This window comes from Cinclus cinclus, chromosome Z (genome assembly GCF_963662255.1).
Source record: "Cinclus cinclus chromosome Z, bCinCin1.1, whole genome shotgun sequence".
NCBI lineage: Eukaryota > Metazoa > Chordata > Aves > Passeriformes > Cinclidae > Cinclus > Cinclus cinclus.
In genome coordinates, this window is record NC_085084.1 from 13,340,353 (window position 1) to 13,354,631 (window position 14,279).

General features: G+C 38.3%; 1 protein-coding gene across 2 annotated transcripts in view; it reads right to left on the reverse strand.

Annotated features, from left to right (window-relative positions):
* Window positions 1–14,279, reverse strand: part of PCSK5 (proprotein convertase subtilisin/kexin type 5) — a 220,905-nt gene that overhangs the window by 78,548 nt on the left and 128,078 nt on the right. For both annotated transcript variants that reach the window (XM_062512702.1, XM_062512703.1), the window contains exon 10: window positions 13,735–13,838. In XM_062512702.1, coding sequence (XP_062368686.1) covers window positions 13,735–13,838 — 104 coding nt within the window. The remainder of the gene's footprint in view (window positions 1–13,734; window positions 13,839–14,279) is intronic.

The window sequence follows — 14,279 nt, forward strand, 5'->3', positions numbered from 1 at the left end:
TGCTTTTTTTTCTCAGCTGAAACAGAAATACCTTTTTTCCTTGAAAGGCCTTCCCACTGAAATAAAAACTTCCTGGCAGACAGTGTTACTCTTACATCCTCCCATGTGGACTGACATTTGGCTGTCCATAACATTTCCATTCAAAGCCCTTGATCCAGTGGGTTGGTTAGCAGCTGAAGGTACCAGTAGAGGCCCATAATTTTCAAAGACCAAATTGTAGCAATTTAGGAAAGAATCACAGAGTTAAAAAAACTAGTGGAGTCTTAATGAAAAAAAAAAAAACAAAACAGATTTTTCTCTTTACTACCTTTAAATTGTGCTTCTTCATCTGTGTATATCCTAGTATTCTTGTGAACTATATGCCAAGGTGTCTGTCCCAAAGGTTAAAAATAACCTGGTGGTCGACACAGAACTACAAATGTCTTCTAGGAAACACTTGGAACTGCCACTGATTTGTATGCAAAAGATACTGAGCTGACTTTGTTAACCCAGATCAATCAAAAGCACCTATGTGAAAGGTAATGATGACCTGCAGAGTGACATAAACTAACTGCAAGTGCAAAATGCCTCCAGACCTTGCACCTACCCACTTAAGTGCTCTGCATTATCACTGCTGTGAATTGCTGCTGGGCCAAGTTGTTGCTAGGAGCATTACAGGTGAGAGGGGGTACTGGGCTGTTTTTGTAAAAAAGTGTTTGTACTTCATGAACAAAATAACAATACTAAGCTGATACAATGTAAGCTGGTGGCTGAGAAGACCGCTGCTTTTATTCAGCTGAATGATTGAAAAATGTGAACTCCTCATGTGACCACAGTGTCCACTGGTAGGGCTGTCTTGAATTCTCTCTCCAGACCGGCAGCAGTACTAATTGATTATTTCTGCAAAATCACAGATATACATAGAGCCTTACAAATGTAGGGCATGTTTCAGAGAAAAACTTGGCTCACACAAGACAAAGTAAATATTGAATTTTAGCTGATCTTTTAAATCTTTCTTGAGGATGTTTTCATATGAAAAATGAAATAACATTTCTCAAGGCCAAAATCCATTTATTTATCCCTGGTGATATCCTTAATTAACATACCATGAAAACAAGGCCTTCAGAGCTGCTGGAGAGACTTCCCAAGCTTTTTCATTATCTCCTTGTTTTTGTCTAAAATTGCTGCTAAAAATTCAGTAACTTTCTCATTTACATACAAAGCCACCCTCAAATCTTAAGCACGGATGTGTATCTCATTTGACTTGACTGTGAAAACTATGAATAGCTGGTGTTGATAAATCATAACAGAAAACCATGCAGACTTCAGAAAAATCTGGCCCAGACACGAGAAAACATGACATTTCCAGAGTAACTAAACTTAATTTGTTAGGCTGCAGTTTCATTGCCTGTCATCGAGATATCTCATCAGTAACTAAGCCTTCTTTGCTATTTTACTTATCTGACAAAAAGCTTGCATAAAATTTTTTCTCTACTATATTTTTGTCCTATACTGTGAAAGAAGCATTTGAAATATAAATATTTTGTAGACACATATCAAATGCCAAATCAGGAGACAAATAGTAGGAATTTCAGTGGGACAAATGAGGAACATGCAGCTTCTTCAACTAGATTAATCTGTTTGATATGTGAACTATAATGCTAAATGTAGCCAAATTATGCTTCAATAGGATCTTGTTCCAAAATGAGATTGACAGAATAGGAGTCTAAAATGCCCATTAATACTATGGTTTTATTTAATGCTGCTTAGCAGGTCTAGAATATGTGAGACTCTTGAGTTACTCTCAGCCCATAAATACTTGCAACCATCTACACCAATCTTTTACATTTGACATTTTAATTGAAAATAGAATGAACTAATTCTATAATGCTTTAACAATTCCATATTGCTTTTCTGTCATTTGCTTAGAATGTCAAAATGTTTCAACAAGGAGAAACAACTAACAAGAACTGTCTAACAAGAATTAAAAGGTCAAAAAGGGGAGAAATGTTATGATGGCATGGCTTAAACTCTTCTGTTTTATCATGTCCTCTCTAAGACAACACTGATCTTGAATAATAATTCATCTTGTTTCAGCCATATTCCTATTTAATGTAAACTTATGGCCAGTTATCTGTGACAACTGAGTTTGTTTTCTGAAACACATAACTGCTTTATAAGTCAGTAAGACACGTGTGCAAGAACATGCTTTTTCATTCTTGCTTTTAAAACCAATTCCCTCGTGGTTGTCAAACTAAGCACATTATTTGTATTTTTGTATTTTACATAGAAAAATCCCTCAATTTTTCTACCTAAAACCAAATGAAACAGCAAACTAAGTCTTTCCTCCTCAAAGAATTCCCTGAAATCCAGTAATTTTGAAAGACTACATTGCAGCTGTATATATGTGAGAAGATTGAGTCCTTACCACCACACTAAAGAAGGCTGAGAAAACCAGAAAGATGCACAATAGATTTGTCTTAAAAGTGGCAGCTACAAAGATGCACAGTAAGAATCTGAAGGGCCTCTATATCACAGTATCATAGATCACAGAATGATTTGGGTTGGAAAGGACATTTAAAGCTCATCTAGTCAGGGACAACTTCCACTAAACCAGGCTGCTGAAAGCACTTTGCAATCTGGCCTTGAGGCACTGCCAGGGATAAGGAATCCACATTGTCTCTGGGCAACCTGTTCCAGTGCTTCACCACCCTCACAGTAAAGAATTTTTTCCTAACATCTAATCTAAATTTGCTCTTGTTCAATTTGATCCCTTTCAATTCACTCCCATTATGCCTTGTTCTGTCACTACAGATCCTCATGAAGAGTCCCTTTCCACCTCCCCTGCAGGCCTCCTTCAGATGCTGTAAGGTTGCTAGTATGTCTCCACACAACCTTCCCTTCTCCAGGCTGACCAGTCTCAGCTTTCTCGGATTATGTTCACAGAGTCCAGTACTTATATCAACTTATTGGCCCTCCTCTAGACTTGCTCCAGCAGCTCCATGTCTTTCTTATGTTGTGGACTGTACTGCACTCCAGGTAGGATCTCACCAGAGTAGAGGGGCAGAATCACCTCCTTTGAGTGCTAGCCATACTCCTTTAAATGCAGCCAAGGATTGGGTTGGCTTTCTGGGCTGCAAGTGCATGTTGCTGGCCCGTGTTGAGGTTTTCATCAACCATTACTCCAAAATCCATCTCCACAGGGTTGCTCTCAATCACTACACCCAACCTGCAGGTGTGTCTCAGATTGCCACAGTTCAGGTGTGAAGACCTTGCACTTTGCTTTGTTGAACTCCATGAGGTTCACACAAACCCACCTCTCAAGCATTTCAAGGTTCCTCTTTATGGCATCCCTTCTCTCCAGCATGTTGACTGTACCACACTGCTTCATGCTGTCAGCAGATTTGATGAGTGTGCACTTGATTGCACTGTCCATGTCACCAAAAAAAGCTGTTGAACAGTATCTGGCACAGTACTGACCACAGAGGGACACCACTCATCACTGGTTTCCACGTGGACAATGAGCCACTGACCACAACTCTGTGTGTGGCCATTTTAACTAGCTTGTCACCCACCTAGTGGTTCATCCATCAAATCCATGTCTCTTCAATTTGAAGACGAGGATGTTGAATGGTACACTTTGCCTAAGTCCAAGTAGATGACGTGAGTTGCTCTGCTCTGCCTCTGTCCATCAATCCTGTAGACCCCTTACAGGAAGCCACCAAATTTGTCAGGCACCATTTCTCCCTTAGAAAACCATGTTGGCTGTTACCAAGCATCACATATAAAAATGTCCTTCGTTATGTCCAGTCTATCCTTGTTCAATTTAAAATTATTGCCCCATGTCTTGTCACCAAATACCTTCATAAAAAATTTCTTTCTGTCTTTCTTCTAACAACACTTTATATATTGAAAAGCCACAATAAGGTCTCACTGGAGCCCTCTCTTCTTCAGGCTGAACAACCCCACTCCTCCCTGCCCTTCCTCATAGGAGAAGTGCTCCAGGCTCTTGAACATTTTCATAGTCAGAAAGGTGCAAACAGAACACTTCAGAAATTGCTTTTATTGAGATTCCACTTATGTCTACATCCACTTCTGATTTTTGCATTAGTACAAATAATTTCTTCAGTAATATACTAACCATGGCTTTACCTGATAATAGATTTGACAAAAAAAAGAAGAGGCTTCTGGATTTTACAGTTTTTCTTTCTGCCAAAAAAACTCCTATTCATTGATAAAATAAACTATAGACTACCCAGAAAAACTAGCAGGATAGCTAGTAGAAACTAAACCTCCAGTAACCAGTGCACCTTTTTGAGTAGCTTGTATCCAACTCTCACACTGCTATGAGGCTTTCCAGTCATAAAAAAATAGCCTTAGAACACATGATCTTAAAATACTGAGAAATTAAATCCAAGATTCTATTTACCTTCACATTCTCATACATTGTATCTATTTCAGGAATTTAAACTCATGTGTTATTAAGTTCCTGATTTACTTCTCAGAGCTTGTTTAGGAAGGTATCAACCAAGCTAATGAAGTCTTCAGAACACATGGTGTTCACACACAGACTATGCCCTGCATATGGAGATATCTTACCCAGTCACAGGAAAAAACAGTCCACTTTGCTGAGAACCTCAGCAGAGGGACCAGGAAGGCTGACTTATTTCTCTGCCTCTGAAGTAGCAGAGTTGTGATGTGAACAGAAAACCTGACTACTGCTGACTGGTGATTGCTATGAAAATTTTTCAGCAAGATTCTAAGACTTCTGTGCAGCAGCATTTGGCTGCAAATCATAAAGCCTTTACTGAAGAAATTAGTTCACTTGAAATAAGACAGCTTATGTGAACGGAATAAATCTGAAGATTGTATGTATTTAGAAGGGTGACAAAAATACTGAGATAAAGTTGGCTAAGGAACATCTATAGTACTAGAAGCTATATTTTTAAACTAGCAGTAGTCTTTTAAAACGGAATTGTTTCTTCTTTTAAAATTTTGTGACTGTATTGTGCAACACCTTGTAAAAAATGCACCTATCTCCTCTATTAGTAGCAAATTCATGCTAGGAGATAGATTTAGGATTCCTTGTTAGCTCAAAAGCAGACAAACACAATATCATTCTATCAAACAATAAAACACCTTTTGGTGAGAGTATCTGTGCTAGGCTTCATCTCAGAACAGATGATGGGTGAGTCAAAGGCACTGTAACTGGAAATCCTGACAGATTGTTAGCAGGAGACACAAAGATAGCGTTTCTGTGGTGTGAGATGTATCAGATACATAGCAACCCTCTTGTTCTGTCCCACACAGAGACTCTGTGTGTCCTGAAGTATTGGAGGTCCAGCAGAATATTTACACTCAAACTGAGTGTAAATTCCTGACTGAGCATGCAGCTTGTGGCAGATTTTGGCAGAAGGATATGTAAACATGCAATAAATCACAAAAAAGGTGTACTGCAAATCGTTTAATGATAATGATGCTGAATAGAATAACTAGAGAAATGATTAATTAACTAAGACAACGTCACAGTATCCCCATGGAGCCATGTAGTAGAGGCTGATCAGTAACCTGAAGCAAAAGGAAATTAAACAGTTACCCAAGTCTATAGAGATAGCTGGCCAGTAATGTCAGTGTGGCTGGTGAGGTTCTGCATGCCTTGACTTAAAAGCAAATCCTAAAAAGCTGATTTTTCTGGAGGGAAAAAAGCACACTGTTGTAAATAACTTCAGGCATGTAACTGGGCTGAGATGTCCTATATAGGCCCTTATCTTTCCCTATTATTAATTAAATTCTACATTCTGACAAGATACATTAAGTGTTCAAAATACTACACTGTAGGTAGTGTGATCTGTTTCCTAACTGGCCTGAATCGTAGTCCCATTGAAGTGGACACACTCTGATAATAAAACTACCACCAATTGTGTAACTACTGAAAGGCATTATAGCAATGTAACAGCAGTGAAGAAGTGTTTTTGTGTTCACAAAGGCTAGCGTTTACTGTTTTTTTAAAAAGACAGACCTACCCCATCCAAAAGATGTTCACCATTGCTATGGATGGATACAAGCATGACTAGATGCTTACCTAGAATATTCTCAAAAGTGTACCACATTGAGAATCAGTATATAAAGAGGTCATGAAAGTGCATTTAGCTTCCAAAGACTTTTCTTTTAAAATTCAGTGTTCAATGTCTGTACTTAAAGCCTTTTGCTCTGGAGACTTGTATCAGTTTATCAGTCACAAAATTCATTGATCCTGGCTCTTCTTTCTTAATATCGCAAAATAGAAATTTACATTTCATAGTAAGTGGCAGACTCTTATGGTTATGAGTCTACAAGGGAAGACTTTCAAACCTCCGCTTCCTTGCTGCCCCCCAGGCCGTTACAGGGTGCTGATAAAAGTCTGAACTGGGCTTGTTAAAAGGAAAAAATGTCAAAGGTTATCACTCTCATGGTGTGCATCCTGTTAGTGCTGTCAGTCCACTTGGTAACGTTTGGAGTACTAGAGAGCTGCAGAGCATAGCAATTGTGGATGCCTTTGTATCTAAGAGAAACACAGGAAGTTATCTCAGTTGCTGAGCTGAGGCACTTAAATTCTTTACCTACTATATTGATCATGGTTTGATGACAACTCTTAGTGCTATTATATTAGAACATTAAAGCTTATTTTGACTTTTGCCTGCTGTTACTCCTGCTTTAGAACCATTTAATTTACATTTTAGAACACATGCAAGTTTGACTTACAATATACGACCCCAGGAAAGCAATCAACTGTAAGACAAAATCATGATGGATGTCCATCTATTTTCCTTTATGTATCCTAACACAGACTTGAAACGTCTGCTTGAACTCTGTTTTTACATTTTTAAAGCTTCTTCCTTGGTTTTCAGAGGGAACAGAAAACAGAGCATTGCAGATCCAAAAAGTAAATGAGAAGCTTTGATAATGAAGAATTTGAGACTGGGAAAGTTAATGACACCTGCCTGGCTTCTCTGAAAGATTCCCTCTCCTACACTTTGTACATCCTCATTTCTGGAATGACACAGACAAATTCCTGACCTTATATGTCTTTGGACATGAACTGGAAACAACATTGTCTGTAACCTCAGTTTTGTCAGGGAAAACAATAAATTCAATAACCATGATCTAGGCTGCATAATTCAAGATATTTTCCAGCTCCCTTCCCCAGATTCCAAAAAGGTATTTCAGTTTTTACTCAAGACTAGCAGAACTCAGTTACCTGGCAATTTGTTTGGGTTTAACATACCAAGCACTGAAAAATTCCTAATGAAATTTTAATATTAAGTTAAAGAAAACTTTATTTATAGCCAGAACGGAACTGCAACATGCAAGAAGGGAACAAGAGTCACTAGAAAGGTCACAGTGATCATCTACTGAAAAGACCGTGATTTTAAACTTGCTGCTAAAACATGCATATCTTTACTCCATTTTTCCTCAGCTATCTTAAGTTCCAAAGCCCACCATAGATATCTTCTCTAGCTGCAGCAAGGATTTCTGTATGAAGCACTTATAAAGGAGATGCTTGAGGACACAGACCTTTCCAATCATACATGTTCTATCAGTGCTGGGGGAGATGCTTCCAGCCACGTGAGCTAGTAATTGTAGCTCATTTACGTCTCTCCTTCCCTGGTGCTAAACTAAATGCTGCCCTGACTTCAAACAACTTTCAATAATGCAAAAAGTACAGATTAATCTAACCAGTTCAGCTAACAGAAGACTAATGCCTACCTATCTGAGGACAACATCTCTCTCAGGCTTTACACCCACGAATCTGTTGAAGCCTGTCGTATATAAAATTAGATTGCCTTTTCCAAGAATATGTGTGCTGTTGCAGCTGTCAGCAGATTGCCTTTTCCAAGAACATGTTTGCTGTCAGCTGCCTGCTTAGAATCACAGAATCATTTAGGCTGGAAAAAATCCTTATGATCAAGTCCAACCATGAACCTTATACTGCCAAGTCAACTACTAAACCATGTCCCCAAGTGCCAGATCTATACATCTAAACACTTCCTGAGATGATGATTCAACCACTTGCCCAGGCAGACAGTTCCAATGCTTGACAACCCTTTCACAGAGGAAATTTTCCCTATATATTCCACGTAAACCTCCCTTGTCACAATTCTTTTTGTTCTCAGCTTGTTACAAGTGAAAAGAGACCAACTCCTACCTTGCTACAGCCTCCTTTCAGGCAGAGAAGGATAAGGTTCCTTTTCTCCAGGCTAAACAATTCCAGCTCTCTCAACAGCTCCTCATCAGACTCAATAGCTCTGTTGCCCTTTTCTGGACATGCTCCAACCCTCAATGTCTTTCTTGTTGTGAGGACACCAAAACTTAACACAGGACTTGATATGCAGCCTCACCAGTGCCAAGTACAGGAGGATAGTGACTGCCACAGTCCTGCTGGCCACACTATTCCTGATCCAAACCAGGATGTACTGACCTTCTTGGCCACCTGGGCAACTACTGGCTTATGCTCTAACACAGCTAAAGTTGATCAGAACCCCAAGTTCTTTTATGTCAGGCAGCTTCCAAGACACTCTCTGGGCTGGAAGTGCTGCACAAGGTTGTAGTGACCAAAGCACAGAACCCAGAATGCCACCTTGTTGCATTTCACAAATTGGCCCATTGATCCAGCCTAACCAGATCCCTCTGTAGAGCCTTCCTTCCTCTCCAACTGATCAACATTCCTATCCAATTTAGTGCCATCTGCAAACTGAATGAGGGTGCACTTGATCCCCTTGTCCATGTTATTGATAAAGATAGTAAACAGAACTGGCCCCAGTACTCAGTCCTAGGGAATACCAGTAGCTATTCAGTAGTTATTCAGCAGAATTTAACTCAATCCCCACCACTCTCTGGGCTTGTCCATCCAGTCATTTTTTTCACCCAGTAAACCATGCATCCACCTGAACCATGAACAGCCAGTTTCTCCACGAGAATGCTGTGGGAAACAGCGTCAAAGGTTGTTCTGTAGGTGCCACATGATGGCACTCAAGATGATCTGTCTATGACCTTCCCTGGCACAGAGGTCAGACTGACATGTCTGTAGCCCCCCAGATCCTACTTCTGAACCCTTCAACTGGGACATCTCCGGTTAACCAGGATTGCTCGTAAATGACTGAGAGTGGTGAGCTGCTGCACCAGTACCTTTGTGTGGATCCCAACATACCACAGAGAGTTGTATGTATCTAAGTGGTGTGGCAGGTCACCAACCATTTCCCTTGGATTATGGGGCTTTCATTCTTTTTCCTGTTCCTATCTTCCAGTTCAGGTACCCAGAGAACAATGGGTTGTATTACTGGAGAGCTATTAAAAGGTAAAAAGGTATTAACTACCTCATCCATTTCTTCATCCTTTGTTATTATCTTTCCCCCTGCAACCAATAAAGGATGGAGACTACCGTTAATCCTCCTTTTTAGAGGGAAATTTATAGAAACATTTTTTAATTGACTTTTACTGCAGGAGCCAAATTGTGTTCTAGCTGGGCTTTGGCCCTTCCAGTTTTCTCACTGCATAACCTCATAACATCCTTGTACTTCTCTTGAATATCCTGCCAGCAGTCACCCTAAGATGATAAACTCTCTTTTTTATCCTGAGTTACAGCCAAAGCTAACTGTTCAGCCAGGCTGGTCATCATTTTATATTTCAAGCACAAAAAAACCACTAAACTAGCCTGCACATGCAACTAGATACGGTGTTCTGCACTCCTACACAGACCAATGCAAGTTCATTCGGTGGGTGTCTTACTGACAACTAAAGAAAGCTGGCATATTACAATAGCTAAACTCAAAGCTTCAGTTTCACTTGCTCCATCCACTGTGTGTATGAGCATTAGAGGTGGATAGAAGTTTACACTGGTTGCCAGTACCATGTGAAAATACTAAGAAATTTCTGTAAGAGTGAAAGATCTTTTTATAGATGAACAGCTTTGTTTGTTTGACATAACCATTTATCAGCACTTGCTGTTTTCCAAAAGTCTTATGGCAGCTTCTGACAATGTTTTAAAAAAGTAATTTAAAATATATTTACATTTTAAAGTTATTGAAAACATGTGGCATGGTGTTTATTCATAGTTTATTTGTCTTCTCTGAAATTCAGAGGTTGTAAAGATATTCTTGCATATTTCTGAATTCCTGCCTGGCTACTGGTTACCACAAGATAAATCAGACCAGTCCAGGTCTCCTAAATAGGAGCCTAGATAGACTCACCTCTTTTTCACTCCCAGACTGGTATTGCTCTGCTCACAACCTAATATAATCACCAGTTTTATTAAATTCTGTAATTAAGCAATTATATCAAAAGGCTCTAAAATATTAAGTGACTAATCCTTTCCAGTGGTCACTCTTCAATGGAAGCAGCAGATACTTTGGCTAACCTAGAGATGTGACATAACTCTGTTATTACTCCTTGGCAATTAAGGCAATTTGGTTTCTCTAGGAAGAGTATCTCCAATGGGCCTAGGAATGACCTAAAACTAAAAAAAAATGGCATGGAATTTTGATTTAATTTTGTCTTATCTTTCAGCAGCATTTTATTTTAGTGTACTGAAGTCTTATTGTCTGGGCTTTAGAGCCAGAGAGTGAAGTATGTTCTCTAACAATTTCCCTGCAAATTAGTAGTATTCCTCCCTGTGAATGGTCTGTTTCTACAGAGACAGTATTTGACAGTGGAGCTTCGCTTACAGGCAAAGAACTGTTTATATGATTTAATCATTGTTCTTAAAACTGCAGTGTTTCATTATCTTTCAACTCAGTAACAAGTCAGCATTAATGGAGTTCCCTTTTTATGAAAGCACTTGCAGGCTTTGTTGTTGACTAACAGCTGACAGAACAAGGATTTGCATCCAATCTGCCACAGCAGAAACAGATCAACAATTTTTATATCTTCACAAAAACAGATGCCCTCAAGTATTTTTCCATAAAATCAGCTAATTAACTTCTTTAATTATTGAAAAACCCTCTATTGACAAATTATATGCAAAACCAACTAACCAGAGAATATCCTGAGTATTCAAATCTTTCTTTTTAGACTACAAAATAACAAGTTCCTGAGAAAAGATGCATGCTGTCTGACAAGAAAACAATTTAGGAAACCCCCTACCAAGTAAAAATTCTTTGTCATTCCTGAGTTAATTCTATTTACATTAATTTAATGAGCACTGTTTACTTGCCAGAAAATTAAACAAATAACAAGTACTGCTTTAGCAAATCACTAGCTGGCTTAAGTGTTTTTCATGAATTAATCCTTCCTTGTATAAATGTAAGACAATAAAAAAAGGAGATCTTGAAACCAGTAATGACATCTGTGAGCTCCTTCTGTGTGTTCCGCAATGGCAAAACACTGTCAGGCACTATGGCAAGGCAAAGGGTTGCTATGCAGACCAGCAAAACAGCCCTCTGAAATGGCATGCTGACCCACTTTTCAACTACCAGCTCTTGCTGACCCTTTGTTGAGTGAAAGGTTTTTTCAGTTTTTTGCTGGTTTTCATCCTTTCAGTTCTTATTTCTGAAGTGGCCAACCTGTCTTTCTCTTTGTCCTTGTTTTCCTCTTTCTCCACTAGCATGCACTGAAGGAAGGTAGATTGTTTCTTGTGTCTGCTTTAGATAGTGAAAAAGAAGTCTTCCACCCCTTCTTAAGAGCATGCTGTAAAAGAAACACGTATCTTTTTCTGATTTCAACAAAATTATGATATAATTCCTTGAGCAACTCAGTCTGATCAGAGCAGTTCATCTATGAAAAACCCTACTTAAATTGTTACTCTTGGCAATAGTGAAGGATAGTAGTGTAATATTATACCCAATGTTGCCACGTGCAATAAAAAACCTCTTTCAGTCTTGCCAGCAGTGGTGTGCAAATCCCCTTTCGAATTCAGGTTCAGATGTTGTGATTTAAACTAAATCTTTTGCTTCTCCCTCTTCCAAAACCAACAGGAGTTTAAAGAGAGATGTGCTTTTATTGGAACCATGTGCTCAGCCTAAGTTGCCAAAATAATTTAGCTAAAACTAATGCTTTTATTTGGGTTAAGGTTGATTCCTGAGCTATGCAGAGGTCAAGGCATTTAGCTCATCTTCCTTTTTTTTTATTTCACCATAAAGTCTACAGCAGAGTTCAGCCAGTTCAAGTTGTTTTTTTCCTGAATCGAAGTTGAGCTTATCTATGTTTGTGACTTTCCATGAGTGAAGTGAGTGGAAACAAAACTTTTTTCACCCCTTTTCCTTACTATATATATGTTACAATGCATAGAAAAATGGTTCCAAGGATTCAGAATTAGCAGTGACAACAGTGCAAGCCCTGCTGCCAATGCTGCTGTTGCTGTGTGACCTGTCTTTTGACAGTGACTGACAGCTGCTGTGAAATGACTCACAGGGTGTTTGCCTCTCTTGGGCAACAAGTGGAAAAACATAAAAAATATAGAATTTTGGAAGTAAGATATGCAGCTCTGATTTATGTTACTTGAAAAGTGTTCTTTGACCTTCATATAGCTTCAATAAGCTGATTATAAAGTCGCAATCTTCTGATCAAAGTTTTAAATCCTGGGAGATGTTTCACAATAACAAATACTGTGTTGTTACTGTAATTAAGGAAGTATCTATTTATATGTTTTGTGCGTGGACATGGACTTGTAAATGGGATAAAACCAGGTCCTTGAACATCAGAACCTTCACATTATTAGGAGGTTCTGATCAAAATTTCTAAACACATTTTCTGTAGCTAGAGATGAGTTTGGATTCAAAAATAAAAAGGTCTTTTTTTGTTTGGTTTCTATGCCATTGCAGCAAAAATGTCATAGGCCAGAATTATATATTAAAGATTCTCTATGGTAGCAGTTCCTTGATTCTTAATAGATTAAATATAGGCTTCAGTTTTAAAGTGAAACCAGGGCAAAGACTTGATAACTCTTGTATATTCCATTTTTCTCTCAGAAGATCCTGGCTCAAACAGATCAAATCTTGTCTCATCTTATAAGAGGTATTTCAGTATTTGGTGGAGTTCTTATGAAAAGAGAACCAGATATAAGCCATTCCAGGTTTTGTTTAGGATGCAATTCAAATTGAAAGCAGTTAAGAATGTAGTGAATGGGGATCAGAAGACAAACTGTGTTGAAATAAAATGTAAAGATTTGAGGTTCCATTTTAAACCACCATGAAATTATATATCCTAAAAGTGAAAACATGTTTTTAAGAGGTAGGTTTTATTAAATTTACAACACAGTACAAAATTTTAGAAATCTACACCACATGATTACTTGGCCCATGAGGAGTCATGACAGCTCAAAACTCAATTTTATCCAAAATCTGACAGAATTCTTACATATAAATAATGTAGGGTTTATCCTATAAAAACAAATTTTGAAAATACTGTTTCATCATTTTAAATTGAAACTGCCAATAATTCTGAGTGAGAACATGGCTGGAATCCAGAATTGCTGTATCTTCAAATTTATACTACTTTATCAGAATACTAGGTATAAAAAGAAAAATTAAACACCACTAATTTACTTAGTTTTCTGGCAGCAGTGCATGACATGGGACTGAAAGGGACTAAGAAGATCAGGCCAATGTATTTTGTAGTCAACAGTTCTGTGCATTAGTCATTCTAAAAGGTTTTCCTTGTATAAGAGAGGATATGTCCCTTCAGATTGAGGCTGAAAGGTCTCAAAACTGCACAGCATAATGTCAAACAAAAATATTAAATAATAGGTTGCTTATGATAGCAAAGAAGAAAGAAAGCTCTCACCCTTATAACCAGCTGCATTAGTTTTCCAGTCATTAGCATTCAGATGTCCCGCACGTGAAGTCCTGACAATAATGTGCTGTACGTCTCTCCAGGTCAGAAATGGACTATGAAACAGGGGAAAGACAAAGCCACAAAGATCAGACATTTTGCCAAGATGTACGGATACAAGGTCATATAAGCTGAGAAGTATCCAAAGCAAAACAACTTTCATTTATTTTCTCTATTTTCCTTTGCTCCACTCAAAATAACATGTTCCAATTTTACGGAAAACCTATATGAAATTATTTATACAACTGGGAGGATTGCCATAAGCAGAGTGTAACAATATATGATAATATTCTGTTAGATGAAACTTAAGGAAAGATGAATGAGTACATTTCACACAGAGGCAATTTTTATGACCACCAACTACTGTATCTTAATGAGTACAAAGGAGAAGAAATCAAACTTTTGGCTTGCTGAAAAGCTCTACTAAATCTCACTAACTGCTAGCTCAAACTGGAAATTCCTCTAGACTTTCAGTTCCTACTGAAGCTATTCCAGGT